At 33.6% G+C, this 16527-nt stretch overlaps 1 protein-coding gene across 2 annotated transcripts; it reads right to left on the reverse strand.

Moving 5' to 3' along the window:
• Positions 1 to 832: 832 nt before the first annotated feature.
• Positions 833 to 3581, reverse strand: LOC112714606 (E3 ubiquitin-protein ligase AIRP2). 2 transcript variants are annotated; one of them, XM_072204422.1, is made up of 6 exons: positions 3177 to 3581; positions 2218 to 2368; positions 2068 to 2134; positions 1741 to 1975; positions 1117 to 1328; positions 833 to 1040 (listed from the first exon to the last, which is right to left on the reverse strand). In XM_072204422.1, exons 1-5 carry the CDS (start codon positions 3257 to 3259, stop codon positions 1118 to 1120), a joined length of 747 nt encoding a protein of 248 aa, XP_072060523.1. In that variant the 5' UTR covers positions 3260 to 3581; the 3' UTR covers positions 833 to 1040; position 1117. The 2 variants fall into 2 exon arrangements, with proteins under 2 accessions (XP_072060523.1, XP_025622017.1); XM_025766232.3 differs by having other exon boundaries at positions 833 to 1328.
• Between the last annotated feature and the right edge of the window lie 12946 nt (positions 3582 to 16527).

Genomic DNA, 16527 nt, shown 5'->3' on the forward strand with positions numbered 1-16527 from the left:
CGTTAGTTATGCAATTGATCTATTAAGGTACTTTTGACACACATAAACCATCTTCTGTGATACAGTACAATTGTCGTTTTATTCTTATATAGGTACATTTGTGAAAAAGTATCCAAACGTTAGTTATGCAATTGGTCTATTAAGGTACTTTTGACACACATAAACCATCTTCTGTAAATATAATTGTCGTTTTATTCTTATATAGATACATTTGTGGACGTCTCTTCTGTGAATACAATTGTCGTTTTATTCTTATATAAGTACATTTGTGGATGTCTATATCTTTTATGAGTACAAATAATAATTTATTCTAATAAATAAAAAGAGAATTCCAACGAGAAGAAAAAATTAAAATTAAAATGAATCCCTCACATGAGTCATGTAATTCTTCATTGTAACATATGCAAATTAACTTGCTAAATTTTGGGAAAAGTAAACATGCAGGAGGTCAATATTTAAAAAAAATAGTATTAAGTTAAATATAAAATAAATATATTTTTTCTGAAATTGAGACTATTTTTTAAATCATTAAAACTTGTGGTTGATTAACCAAATCTAAAAGAAATTTTTTTTCAAAAAAATAATATGAGCTATTGAGCTAATAATAGTTTATTTGGGCAATTTCTAAATTGAAAAGACTACATATAGTTTTCCCTTTAATGCTGTCATATAACATCATTCCACATTACATTTTTAGTGGGCAAGCAATGATAGATTCACCCACATTTTGCACAAAGTAAAAGATACTATCTTTGCTTTTGGGTTAAGAAGTATCTTTAGCATCATCAAGGTCCCTTAAATTCTTTGCCTTGCTTTTTGAGTGAAACTGAACTTAGCATCAGAAAATGCATCAAAGAGATCAACATTTAAACATGATTGATACAGGCAATGCAAATATCTTGTGAACAAAGTAATTCGATCGATCTGTACAATATGAATATACAAAATGGAGCTAGATACAATTTAGCATCTCAGCTTCCACCACCAACCCCATAGTAAACTCAGGTTGATGGATTCTTCTTCTGCCACACACTGCAACTCTATAACAATGAAAACTAAATTTATTATGCCATTAAGGTGAAAGGAAAACTACCCATCAAGAACAAGATCATTTACTTTATCTTAGTTGAGAGTCGTAGGGATCGAAAAGCGAGTCTGGAATGATCAAGGGCAACTTATCTATGTACATGAAAAGCCTCTTGATATCCTCCCTTGTCACTGTTTCCATGTCGACTACATCCCGGCTATCGGTAAATACCCAGAGATCGCACGAGTTCACTCTCTTCAGACTATCGCGACAAAAGGGGCACAATTGGGATCTTGTTCTCCTGAAAAACATGTCATAAATGAGATAGAGTGATTGATGCAGCTGCAGCAGCAACTCTTTAAGTTTGGTATGCAATTGCAAAAGAATGATCAATGTAAAGACCCAAAACACTAAGTAGATATATTATCATGTACCGAACCAAATTTCCATCGGATGATAATAATGGATATCTAACATTGAAGACAATGTTTTTGATGAATCATATAAGAACATATTGCAAACAACTTAAGCACCAATATTGCAGTCAATATTGCCCTTCATTGCCTTCTTTCTCATAACAATATTCTAGTGCTAATCAACAACTAAGCATGAAAGCACCCTAAACACTGCCAAATAACATTCAACTGCAAAAATATATTGATGGAGAAGTACAAAGAATCATGATGCAGTAGCAACCAAGAAAGAGTGAGTACCATTCACGGTAACATTTCAGGCACATAGCATGGATGCAGTTAGGCAGCACAATCTTACTATTCACTTCCATGCATATTCCACATTCTTCTTCTCTTTCAATGTCTATATCAGAATGTAGTTGATGATCCTCATCGTCTCTTTTTCGATACCTCTCCATACAAACAGCCTTCTGTTTCTTATCCTCTGAATCTGTAACCCCTTTCTGAAGTTGTAACAAAGACGGATAAATTACCGCTGATCAATGCAAAAACTCAACAAATCAGCTAAATTAACCGACACAAAGATGCAAAACAACTTATCATACAACAAAATAGAGGAACAAATACCATAGAATTCTCTAATGCTAGCTTTCCTTTCATGAGTAGACATGGTAGTTGTTCCATCCACATATACCTGCACCATGATAAAAATTTTTCAGCTTATCCCAATTTCTCAGCTCAATATGAAAAATCCCAATAACTAATCTATGTCTGTACCTTGTAAATTAGGATTCTTAACAAGCCAAGTGCTCCAGCAAGATTGCAATCTGCCCATTGCACCAAGAAAAGAAACAAGTGTGCAGCTGGACTGTATGACATTCTCATCTGAAGGCATGCACCATCACACTCCTTTGGAAACTCTGATGCCCTGCACATAAATAAAGCAATGAATTTTTGTCACAAACTGCCAATATACTCTCTCTATTTCAAAATATTTGACAATTTGGTCAAAGTGACACATTGAAAAATCAATGTATCTCAATGCACCACCTTGTCCAGATTAACAAATATTCTGAAATGGTGGTTGTAAATGAATGATATAAGCTGAAGACAAGGAACAAGAGATATCCTTCTAAAAACCTATGAGTTACTAATTATTATTACCATTATAATTTTCAAAGTTTAGCAAGGGCATCATTAAGAACTTAAGAGTGTTACCATTATCTTCTATGAAGTATGAACAAACAACATCTAAAAGGCTCATCACAACACAAGAGAGATAACTTCAACTGTCAAACGGTGAAATTGTGAATTGTCACACATGCCAATATTATTAACATCACAAAATGTTCTCCTCAAAATCACATGTCACAGTTCTCTCTTTTGGTTTTATGGATAAGGCACATAATAAAAATAAAAAACTAACCTATAAAAGATTTGATAACTGAAAAAACAAAAACACATACAGGTGCGCGTTTTTATCACACGCAACCTAACAAAACATGAGGTGGAAAAATTTGACCACAGCCTTTTGAGTTTTGACAGAATCAGTGGTGGGGTTTCTGAAGAAACAAATAGAGAGAGAACAAGGCACACTGATTTTCGCTAATCAAAATCGAAAATCACTTCAACCATTAATTAATTGACAGCAATTTAGATGCACTCAATCAGAATTACATTTTCATGAGAGAGAGAGAGAGAGAGAGAGAGAGAGAGAGAGAGAGAGAGAGACTAACAGGGTATTGGCGTGCTGAATATCAGCTTCAAGGACTTTCAAGGAATCCTTGAAAGACCTTCGCATGGAAGTTCCTATGTACATTTTAAAGGCCTTTGCTTTTTCAATGGAAAACAAAAAGAACTCGGAAAAGGAATGAGGAAGAAGAGAAGAAGAATCAGAGAGAAAGAGAGAAAGGAGTGAGAACCATAAAAAGGCAACAACAAAGTTTCATACTTTATTGTTTGTATCACTTAATATTCTGATGGAAATTAGGAAGAAGAAGAAGAGTATTGAAGCTGAGGAGGAGTGGGGTTTCTCTGTCAGAGAGAGAGAGAGTATGAAGATGCTGATTGATTCTTCTTTGCCTTCTTCCTCCGCCTTCTATTCTCTTCTTCTGCTTTCCAAGGACACGTGTCTTCACCACACGCCCTCTCAAATTTACAACAAAATTTAATAATAATAATAATAATAATAATAATAAGTTGAAAATTCTGATGCACTCGATTTTACGAACGATTTTTAACTATCAATTTTATACGAAGTCACACCTGAGTTTCCACTTAAAATAAATGGTAGAAACCAGATGAAGTTAATAATTAAAAATAGTTAAATAATTTAATAAATATAATTAAATAATAATTTAACGATTTTTAATTTTTAATTTACGTAAAAATATTTGTGCATGAATTATTAATATGTTCATCAATAATTTTAGAAGTCTTTAAAAAAATTATATAAAAATTTTTCATTTTATTTATAAAAATATTAATAAAATTTAAAATTAATAATTCGATTTAATAAAATATTATTAATTCTATTGAGATATAAAGATAAAAAATATATAAATTGAATATAAATAAAATTTATAACATAAAAAAGAATTAACTAAAAGAAATTATTTTATTTAATATTTATTAATTATTATAATAATAATTAATAATACTAAATAAAATAAATCTTTTTTTTAGTCCCTAAAATACTACTGTTTATATACTAAGTTAATCTAATACACATGAATCTATTTTATAGGTACTTTTCATTTAAACCAACAATTGATATAGGATTAAGTTGTAGATTCAATTATTACTTGATTAAGTGATTTAATTTTTTTTTTTTAGATAACTGTATTTTTTAAAGAAACTTCTTGACATGAATGTCCTAAATTCCTGTAAATGAAAATACATGATTTCAATTTAGATTTGGATAAAGCTAAATTGTACTAATATAGTTTTGGATAAGTAGCAGTGATACTATTAAGTATCAAGGAAATAGGAAATAAATGAATATATAAGAGGGAATGTAATCATGCAAATCCGTGAATCTGACAGAGACCTTATCCATGTTCGGATCTATTTTCATTGATTTGCCACTTTTGCCCTTTTGGTGTTTTACATTATTAATTTTTTGATAGCTTTTTCTTCACGCACCGTTGATGGCTCCGCACTCCATCAATTCACAATCTTCACATCGCCCTCTATTTTTTTAATTTTTTAAAGTTTAAATTTTACGTTAAAAAATAAAATATAATTTTTTATTTTTAAATAATCTTTTTTATATTTATTATTAATTTTACCTATAAAATCAATAATAAAAGATCATATTTTATTCTTTAAAGTAAAATTTAAACTTTAGAAGATTCAAATCTTTCTTCATTTGCCATTCTTTACTTTTTTTTCTATTCCACTAAAAATTTTATTAAATAAATTATTATTTATATCCATAAAAAATATAAATATTGACCAATATACTCATATACAAATAAAACGACAATTATAACCATAGAAAATAGTTTATGTATATCAAAAATATCCTAACAAATCAATTACATAACCAATATTTAAATATTTTTGACACACAAAAATTATCTTTTGTGATTATAATTATCATTTGATTTCTATATAAATATATTTGTCAGCGTCTATATCTTTTATGAATACAAATAATAATTTATTCAATTCTATTACTATAAGGTAATACTCGATGATCAAGTTGTCTTTAAAAATTGCAAAAATTAACAACATCATATTATTATATTGTGTTTATCTATTATACACTTTTCTAGAAATACCGTTTATGTATTATATTGTTTAATTTTGGTAATTTCTAGAAATAGCAATAGGTAGAATATAACAGATTTAAGTTTTATTCTAATTTTATTTTTAGGTTTAAATCTTCTAGCCTACCTTACTCTTCTCAACTCAACTTTATTAAATTTGACACGAAAAAATAATTCTCTGTGTTAACTTAATATTTTTTATTAATGGGTTACATAGAAAGTAAACTGAAAATTATTATATCTGACCAAAAAAAAAAAATACTAAGATTAAGATATTATTATTATTATTATTTAATCACAATGAGAGAGAGAGAGTTGGTAGCAACAATGATTGTTTCTTATATATACTTAACAACTGCGTTTATTAGAGCTAAGAAATTTCACAAATTTAGTATCTACTCTTCTATTTTAAATTTTTAATGCTTATCTAAATTGGGATATTCTGCAACCAATATATTAAGATAATATATATGTACTAAAATAATCATTTCTGATAGATGATGAGGTAGACTTTTATTTCAATGTATTTATATATTTGTGCTTCTTTTTTTCACTTTTATACTACTATCCACTATTTGATTAAGAAGAATCAACTAACGTCTTAGCGGTTTAGGACAAATAATTAATGGTAAATTAAGATAGCATTCATCACGCTTTAAAGTTTCAATAATTATATGCGTCCCTTTTAAATTAATGCAATTCATGGCGAAGGTTAATACTATGCAGCTTGAAGGACATTCAAAATTCATATACACTATTCTTTCATTTTCGGTCACCAATTAATACTTCCTATGATTCATGATTGAAGCTAGAAAGGGAGCTCTTGCTTAATTTAATTTCACTTGGGTTGTACCAATAAAATATATGCAAATGATTGTACACCGAAATTAAGGAAATAAATGGTTTAGAGGCTCCAATGATTTTGTTGCCACACCAACAATCAACTCACCTAGTCGCAACATTATTGATGATATGCTTATTACACTTTTTATTTTTAGAGATTAAATATTATTACTCTAATTTTAATAGCAATTATTTGATATTTTCGAAAATTAGAAAGTGAGTCATCTCTTATGTACTATTGAATAATAAATTTAATTAGATATGTATTTAACAAATGAATCACTTAGATAAAAATATTTAAAATATATTTTTTAAAGATATTTTTTGTAATTAAAATTTAATATATATAATTGATTAAATTGTATTATTTTTGTCAAAATTAAATTAAACAAATTAATTTAGCCAAAAAATTGATAAACTAAAATTTTGAATCAATCTAAATTAATTATTTTTTATAAAAAATGACTACAATACTCCAATTATAAAAAAAGACTAAAATACTGTTATTTTATATATATATATTGAGAACTCTAGATCCTAACTCTTCTCTTCTCTTTATGTCATCATAAGATTAAAATTTAGGATTCTCAAAATTAATATAAGAGTATTTTAGTCATTTTTTATAACAAAGATATTGTAATCATTTTTTATAAAAAAAAATTTAGCCCGATTTAAAATTTGATTCATTGATTTTTTGGCCAAATCGATTTATTCAATCTAATTTTAATAAAAATAATATAATTTAATCGATTACATATGTCAATTTTTAATTAATAAAAAATATTTTTTAACAAAGATGTTTTAAGTATTTTTATATAAGTGACTCCTATTTAACAATTAACACGCAGAATAAGTTTTTTCATATATTGTATTTGAATATGAATATTCATGTTTGAACTAAATTCTAAATAATTAAGTTATCGCATTATTCTCATTCTCACTGGACTATAAAACTTATGAAATACATGCGTAATTTTAGAACATATTTAATGTATGTTCTAAGTTTATTTTTGTCCAAATTTTAACAACTATATATTGGATACTTCGATTGATTAAATGTATAATTCTTGTTTTAAATGTGTAAAATAGACATATTATAAAAAATATATATATGAAAAAATGTATAATTCTCTTTTTCAACCGATAAAAGAGTTCACAAAATCTTATTATACATAATAGTTTATATTAAAAATAAAATCTCTTAAATTGAAAACAATATTATTAATTTGAGAGTGTCAAATCCACTATGGTTTCATATATTGTCAATTTAGCTTAGACACCAAAAATATTATCAATTTATTGGCATATACAACTAATGATTAGTAAAGATGACCATTGATTAAAGTGTTATAAACTATATTTTTACCCTTTTTGACGTGACTTCATTGATATCGTTAGAAGCAAAGATTTGTTTAAACTACAGCTTTTCTTTCATATAATTTTGCTTAATTCTGAAAAATCTTCCTCACATTAAAATTGTAAATCAACTAAAAACTACAACACAACAGTATTATTCCTCAAGAATAAGGAAAATAGAAGGGTTATTAAAGGCAAAGCAAAAGGGTTTGGCGTATGGTGGGACTTGGGACTGATTAATCACCGTACAAGGACATGGAATAAAAATATCTTAGGTGGTGGGTTCATATTTGCAAAGAAAGATTAGGTCATTGAGAATTAAAAATATCACTTAAAATAAAATAGGTGGTGTCCAACTCATGACTACACCTTTTTAAATGTTAGTAGTTTTTTGGTTTTGTATGGTAAGTCAAAGACTAATTCGTTACTGATTAAAATTTTTTAAAATTATGAAAGTACACAAATCGAAAGGTCCAATTTCTGTACCACAAATTTTTTAATTTTTTTTGACACAAATCGATGATTTTTGTATCTCTACAAATCGGACAGTCCAATTTTTATATTTTTAATAAATCGAACGGTCCAATTTCTACTTCTCTAATTAAATAATTCTACATTTAAATATAACACTCCAACAATCCACATTTTTTAAAAACACCACTACCATTCCAATATTAAAACCAACCCAACTTTATTTTTTAACGCTAGTAGTTATTACACTGTATGTAATGAAAAATGAACTCCTTTTGGATAAGGCCCTACAGGAGCTGCTTTGTCTTTTTCTCCCTTCTTTCTTTATATTTCACTTTGTCTCGTTCTATTATTATAATTTCGTTAATTTGTGTTGTCTTATTTTCGGTGGTGTCCCCTTTATGGTGTGCTATTGTTTCGAAGGAGCGGCAAAGTAGCAAACTTTATCTGGTTCTTTTTATTTTCTTAGGATTTTTAAAATAATATTTACAAAATTTAAAGTGTATATGATTTGTATTTTTAAAATAAAATTTTATTGTTTATTTTCATCCCATATTTTTCTTTATAAAATTCTAAAGGTAAAAAGTACTAAAATAAAAATATATAACCTAATCTTAATTTTTTGGTGTACATATAACCCTAATCTTAATAGCTAGAATTCAACAGACAAAAGTAATTGCGACTCTTGCAGAGGCCTGGCCACTTTGGCCGAACCTTTTTTCTTGATGAATGGAATGGGCTTCTTTCTGATCAATGGGCTGGGCTTATTCCTTACCCAGGTTGTATTATTGGCATGGCAAAAGTTTAGAAATAGCTTCAAGGACAAGACCAAAGAAAAAAACGAGGAAAAAAAAGACTACGAAGTACAACAAATTAATGAGAGGCACATAAATTGCATGATGGTGTGCAAGGTGCTAGGGTGGCTTATTAGGTAAAATGGAATTAAATTATAGAGTTTAGATGTTTAATAAAATTTTGCATCATTACTCATTATGTTACAACGTGTGTACACAGAAGATCAATTACTAAATCAATTATTGATATAAAATACATATTATAATATAAAATATATATTAAAAATAAATTAAATAACATATATATTTATATATAAACACGTAATAGTTAATTTGGTAATTGAAATGTTGTGCATACATAGTATTTTATTTTTAATTACATTTGTTCATACCCTACTCCAATACTAGAACCCAAGTCCAAATAACCTAAAGAGACCCAATCTAAAAGATTGACCTTCACTATATACTGACCTCCTTATAAGAGGTCGGATTCAACGTAGACTTTACTCCAAAGAAGTCGGGCTCGATGGATAGCTGGCAGATAACACTTATTCAAATAAGTAACTGCTCCTAAAATCTCTCAACCCACTTCCAAGAGCCACATTTCAACTTTTCTAGGATAAAGGGACGGTTACCCACCTTAAAAGGTGAAACTACTCCAACGGTAGTTATTGGTTCACCACTATAAATACACTAACACCCCTCAAGTATCACTAAATTCCAATACTATCTAAAACCTGCTTACCCCCTTGTTGATTTAGGCATCGGAGTGTCTTTGCAGGTACCACCCCCCATTCCTTCGCACACGCAAGTCGGACGGCGGCTCCCAGACGCAAACCAAGTCAGAGACCACCTCCTCCTAACGTTTGGGCTAACCTTACAAGTCCAGCCCATTAATCTCCAGTTACCCATCGTAATATTGGCGCTGTTGTCGGGGACCTGGAGATCAATTTATGATGGCAGATGACTTGAACGAGGACGGAAACACAGCGTCTGATTCTGAGCAAGAGAATTAGGACGCTGATAACAATGACAGAGCTATAGTCACTCACCAAGGGGTGACTAACCAGCACAGAGAAGGCATCTCAGGGGTGAAGGATCCGAAGAAAAACTCATCCGAGGGGCACGAATCAGGCAAAGAAGGACAACCCCATGCAACTGATTTCATGGGATTGTTCCATGACCAGCAGGGACGGCTGGAACAGCTGGAGCAAGAATTAGAGCAGCAGCGAGAAGCGAAAAGGAGCTTGAGAAGAGAGGTCGAACTAGGGGTGAGTACGGCCGGGCCCGATAAAATTTGGGCCATTAAGACTCGGACCCGAAGAGACCCGAGGTTGACTCGAGACAAAAAATGAAACCTTGGAACTAAATGAAACCGGGACTGGGCCAAGGCTCGGGTCACCTGGACCCGGCCCGGCGGCCCGGTAACTCAATATGCGCTATAGTGCATTAGTGGCTTAGTGCTGTGCTATATAATTTGTCAATTTGAATCAGGGAAAAAGGAGGCTAGGGCATTAACGCGTTCACTTCAGATCTGAGAAATTCAACCTCACTCCCTCATTCATTCAACCTCAGCCCAGTCCTCAGTCCCCACTCCCCACTCCCCAGTTCGGCAGTCTCCACTCCGCCACTTCCCACGGCCGACGCTGACCCAGTGACCCCTGACCTCATTTTCTCTCCCCACGGCCCACTCTCAGTCTCCCAGCAAGCATCCACGGACGACGCACTCCCAGCAGCAGCAAGCACGCATCACGCAGTCGCCCGCTACTCCGTCCTCGTCTTCCCAGGAAGCACGCACAAGGAAGTCTCACCCCACTACCCCAGTCTTGAGTCTCTGGCGAAGCCGTTCCTTCTACTGACGACGGTGCTGCCCTGCTTCTCGTGATGTGTCGCATCTGTGCTAGGTCGGGCCCGATCGTCTTCTTCCCTGCTTCTCTGCTAGTCCTTCTCCTTCTGCTCCGTTCTCTTCTCCGGTCTTCTTCTCAGGTAAACAATTAATTTTGTTATTTAATTAATATTCTGATTAGGGATTACCGAATTAAGGATTTTGATAATTTGATTATAAAAATTTGTGAATTTAGGGATGTGGTTGTTGATTTTGATTATTAGAATTCTGATTAAGGTTGTGGGTGTTGATTCTTTGTTATCGTAAACTTTGATTATTGTGAATTTAGTTGATTATTGTTTTGCTCAGTGTACTGTTTAGCTGATTATAAAATTGGTGTTTGCTGATTTTTTTGCTAATTTGTTTAGTTGATTAGTGTTTTGTTCAGTGTATTGTGAATTTAGTTGATTATAAAATTGGTGTTTGCTGATTTTTTTGCTAATTTGTTTAGTTGATTATTGTTTTGTTCAGTCTATTGTGAATTTAGTTGATTATTATTGTGAATTTAGTTGATTATAAAATTGGTGTTTGCTGATTTTTTTGCTAATTTGTTTAGTTGATTATTGTTTTGTTCAGTGTATTGTGACTTTAGTTGATTATTATTGTGAATTTAGTTGATTATAAAATTGATGTTTGCTGATTTTTTTGCTAATTTGTTTAGTTGATTATTGTTTTGTTTAGTGTATTGTGAATTTAGTTGATTATTGTTGTGAATTTAGTTGATGATTGTGAATTTAGTTGATTATAAAATTGGTATTTGTTGATTTTTTTTGCTAATTTGTTTAGTTGATTATTGTTTTGTTCAGTGTATTGTGAATTTAGTTGATTATTATTGTGAATTTAGTTGATGATTGTGAATTTAGTTGATTATAAAATTGGTATTTGCTGATTTTTTTGCTAATTTGTTTAGTTGATTATTGTTTTGTTCAGTGTATTGTGAAGTTAGTTGATTATTATTGTGAATTTAGGAGAATACAAGAATGGAAATTGAAGCCCAAAATCCTGTTCCTTCTGTTGAAAATCCTGCTATTTCTGCTGAAAATCCTGCTCCTTCTGCTATAGATGCCGCCACAACTCCTGCTGAACCACAAGTTAATGAAGAAGATAAGGATACAAACATTGAGACTCCAGAGGCTTTTCGTAGGGGAAAGAAATCGTATGTTTGGCAGCATTTTACTGAACTTTCGTTGACTGAGACAAAGGGACAGCACCAGGCCAAATGTAATCATTGTTAGAAAAAATACGGTTATCATCCTACTAAGCATGAAACAAATTCTCTAAATAAGCACTTAAAGAGTGCTCATAAGTGGATATTTACTAAAGAGGGGAAGAAGGGGACACTTCATGGCTATATGCCCAAAATTAAGGAAGAGGATCTATGCAAAGCCTTTAAGGGTTATAATTTGGAAGATTGTAAGAAGTATGTAGCTGAGTTTGTTGTACTAGATGAGATGCCATTTAAAGTTGTTGAGGGGATTGGGTTTCGTAAGATGTTAAATCATTTTGAACCAAGATTTACGGTACCATCTAGGTGGGCAGTCTCAAGAGATTACTTTCAATTGTATTTAAATGAGAAGAAAAAGCTAAAAGAATGGTTGGCAAAGTCATGTACTCGGGTTTGTTTGACAACTGATTGCTGGACATCAAATCAAAATTATAATTATATGAGCTTGACTGCACATTTTGTTGATGATGAATGGAAGTTACAAAAGAGGATTATAAATTTCTGTCACATTGAGAACCACAAGGGTGATACGGTAGGCAGAAAAATCGAGAAATGCTTGAGAGAGTGGAGAATTGAAAAAGTTTCCACAATCACAGTAGATAATGCAAGTTCGAATGATGGAGCTATTACTTATCTTCAAAGGAAATTAGGTGCAAGAGGTGGGTTGGTGTGTGGAGGAAAGTATATGCAAGTGAGATGCTGCGCTCATGTTCTTAATTTGATAGTGAACGAAGGAATTAAAGAGCAACAAACTTCAATTGAAATCATTAGAAATGCTGTCAGGTATGTTAGGTCCTCTCCTTAAAGGATTAAAAAATTTAAAGATTGTATTGAGGCCGAGTTAATTGAATATAAAAGTCTTGTGTGCTTGGATGTTTCAACTAGGTGGAACTCTACCTATCTAATGTTGGAACATGCCGAGAAATTTGAAAAAGCTTTTGATAGACTTTATGATCAAGAACCTGATTATCTTAGATGGTTTGGAGAGGACAATGGGGGAAAAAAGAAAGTTGGTCCACCAACACCACTTGATTGGCAACATGCTAGATTATTTATTGACTTTTTAAGAATATTCTATGAGATAACTTTGAGTTTCTCATCTTCTTTGCATGTTACATCGAACAAATATTTTCATGAAATTGCATTTTTTGCTTCTCAATTAACATCTTGGAGCCAAAATCATTCTGAATTGTTAGGAAGCATGGCATGTTCTATGAAACATAAATATGATAAATATTGGGGACCGATTGACAAATTTAATCCATTGTTACTTGTTGCTGTTGTATTGGATCCTCGATACAAACTAGATTAAAGTCTCAGCTGGTGCCAATGGCGTTTCTGAAAATAGAGTGAATATGTGGAAAAAAAAACAAAAAGAGAGAAGGCTAATGCAGATAGCAAGTTAGATATGGAGAGATATTTGGCTGAGGATACTGTGGAAGATGAGAATTTTGATATATTGACTTGGTGGAAAGTGAATGCTTCAAAATACAGAATTCTTTCTCTCATAGCCCGTGACATCTTAGATATTCCAGTTTCAACTGTTGCTTCTGAATCATGCTTTAGCACTGGTGGACGTGTGGTTGATGTCTTCCGTAGCTCTTTGTCACCATTAATGACTGAAGCTTTGATATGCACTCAAAGTTGGTTGTGCCCTTCTAAACAAAGAGATGGAGATCAAGAATTTGATTTATTTGATAGCAGTCAGAAGATTGTTGAAGGTACATTTATGATATTTTTATTATTTGTAACTTATTTATTTCAAGTAATAATCTTTTATATGAAAAATGAGTAACTTTATATGTTTTGTAGGTTTCACTAATGCATCCACATCATAAGGAACAAGTTGACAACATTAATGGCTATTGATGGATGATGGTTATTCATGTGGAATTATTGTTTTGTAAACTTTAATATTTTCATTTGTTTAGTTTTTATAAGACTAAGTTAATGTTTTATATTTAGAATGCACAAGACTTTAAGACTAATGTATAATATTGTGTTGTTTGTATTGACTTAAATATTTAGTGTTATTAGACAATATTAGTATTGATTGTGGTTAATGGTTATGTTTTAATTTTAGAAAAGGTAAGGTGATGTGAATGTCCCGGTTTTCACCCGATATAGTCGTGACCCGAAATGGTATGGGTTTCATCGGGTCTAGGGTCGGGTTCGGGTCTCATAAATGGACCCGATACATATTTCGGGTCGGGTTTGGGTCACACCAAATCAGGTTTCACCTTTGGGGGGAAAGAGCTTGAAGAAAAGCTCTCAAGACTAGAGTCCGCTCTCTGAGGCAAGGAGTCTCGCAGCGACCGAGAAGACTCTCCTTTGGGGGGAATATCCCTTCAGCAAGGACATAACGAGGGCAAAAGTTCCAAGGAACTTCAAAAGCCCTGACATGGACTTGTATGATGGGACCACTGATCCAAAGCATCACTTGAGTAATTTCAAAAGTCGGATGTTTTGATGCTACTCATTGCAAAGCCTTTCCGACAATATTGACAAAGGCAGCGATGAAGTGGTTTGATAGTCTCCCCCCAAGGTCGGTCACCAGCTTCGACAACCTCTCGCGTAAGTTTCTTATGCTATTTTCGATCCAAAAGGATAAAGTAAAGCACGCACCAAGTCTTCTGGGAGTAAAACAGGAGGTCGGAGAACCTTTGAGGGACTACATGGAAAGGTTCAATAAGGCGTGCTTAGAAATCCAAGACCTGCCCACAGAGGCAGTGATTATGGGCCTAGTAAATGGGCTCCGAGAAGGTTCATTTTCCCAGTCCATCTCGAAAAGGCACCTGACCTCCTTAAGTGATGTACAAGAAAGATCCAAGAAGTACATCAATATGGAGGAAAACGCCAGGTTGCGAGATCCAAATTGGCACTCTGGGCACTTTCACTCGTCAAAAGAGAAAGAGAGAGAGCCCAAAAGAAAAGAGAAAGTTGGGCCTAAAAGGCCCAGGAGATATCACTCCTATACTCCTCTACGAGTTTCGCTAGTTGATGTCTACAGGAAAATTTGTCATACTGAAAGGCTAACTCCCCCTAGACATATTAAGAACAAAAAGGGGGGAAGTCGTAGCGACTACTGTGAGTACCATAAATTATATGGTCACTCAACAAATGATTGTTACGACCTAAAAAATGTGATAGAAAAGCTGGCCAGAGAAGGTTGGGTTGACAGATATCTCATGAAAAGGTTGGACCATCGTAGCAAGAGAAAGCGAGATGAGGAGGACCGAAGAGACCCACCACCGCAGACCCCGGAGAGACACATACACATGATCTCAGGAGGGTTTGCTGGAGGTGGTTTCACAAAATCATCTCGTAAGAGGCACCTGTAGGAAGTCGACCAAGTCGAGGGCGAAGCTCCCGACCTCCCAACCATCTCTTTCACCAAAGAAGATGGGCAAGGCATCATTCCTGGACATGATGATCCAGTAGTAATAACCATCATCCTTGCCAATGCCCAGCTACACAGAACCCTGGTGGATCAGGGGAGCTCGATCGATATCCTGTTCAAGCCAGCATTTGATAAGCTAGGACTGGATGAAAAGGAGTTAAGAGCTTACCCTGATACCCTATATGGGCTGGGGGATACACCAATAAAGCCACTAGGATTCATACCCCTACACACAACTTTTGGAAAAAGGGTGAAGTCCAAAACTCTGAGTATCGACTTCATAGTCGTCGATGTGGTGTCCACCCCCCACCTTTGCATGAAATTTCCAACACCAGAGGGAATTGCAACTATCAGGGGAGACCAGAAATTAACAAGAAAGTGTTACAATGAAAGCCTGAACCTGAGAGGAAAAGGCAAGGAAGTTCACACCATTGAGTTTGGAGGGGCTCGAACTAAAGAAGAGTTGCGACCACAACCCGAGGGAAAGACTGAAGAGGTACAGGTCGGAAAAGAGGAAGGAAAAAATATCAACATAGGAGCCAAACTAAAAAAGGATCTGAAGCAGAAGCTTATAAGGCTCCTACAAGAGAATTCCGACCTCTTCGCCAAAAAAGCCTTTGACATGCCAGAAATAGTCCCCAAACTCATGTCGCATAAACTGTCAGTGTACCCCGGGTGGCGACCTATTCAGCAAAGAAGACGGAAGCTCAGACCTGAACGGGCCCAAGTGGTGAAAGAACAAGTACAAGCCCTTCTAGAAGCCGACTTCATTAGAGAGGTCAAATATCTGGCTTGGCTGGCAAATGTAATGCTAGTCAAGAAGCAAAATGGCAAGTGGAGGATGTGCGTCGATTACACCGACCTGAACAAGGCGTGTCCAAAAGTCCCATACCCCCTCCCTAGTATTGATACCCTAGTAGATTCCAGCTCGGGATATCAATACTTGTCATTTATGGATGCATACTCGGGATACAACCAAATTCTGATGTACAAGTCGGACCAAGAAAAAACATCCTTCATCACGCCTAGAGCAAACTATTGCTATGTGGTTATGCCTTTTGGTTTAAAAAATGCAGGAGCCATGTACCAAAGGCAGATGAATAAAGTGTTTGCACCTCACCTTGGGAATCTAATGGAAGTATACGTAGATGACATGCTAGTAAAAACCAAGGATGAGGCCGACCTCCTGACCAACCTCTCGCAAGTCTTTAACACTATAAGGACATACGGGATGAGACTGAATCCCGTAAAGTGCACCTTTGAAGTAGAGGATGGAAAGTTTCTAGGGTTTATGCTAACACAAAGAGGGATTGAAGCCAACCCTGACAAGTGTAGAGCAG

This window comes from Arachis hypogaea, chromosome 10 (genome assembly GCF_003086295.3).
Source record: "Arachis hypogaea cultivar Tifrunner chromosome 10, arahy.Tifrunner.gnm2.J5K5, whole genome shotgun sequence".
In the NCBI taxonomy this organism is placed as follows: Eukaryota; Viridiplantae; Streptophyta; class Magnoliopsida; order Fabales; family Fabaceae; genus Arachis; species Arachis hypogaea.

What these genes read in the sequence shown, in the direction of transcription:
- LOC112714606 (XM_072204422.1), bottom strand. Translation starts at nt 3,259, where the DNA reads ATGTACATAGGAACTTCCATGCGAAGGTCTTTCAAGGATTCCTTGAAA. An exon ending in TAAGAATCCTAATTTACAAG is followed by an intron (nt 2,135 to 2,217) that starts GTACAGACATAG and finishes ATCATGGTGCAG; the next exon opens with GTATATGTGGATGGAACAAC. An exon ending in CTGAAATGTTACCGTGAATG is followed by an intron (nt 1,329 to 1,740) that starts GTACTCACTCTT and finishes CATGTTTTTCAG; the next exon opens with GAGAACAAGATCCCAATTGT.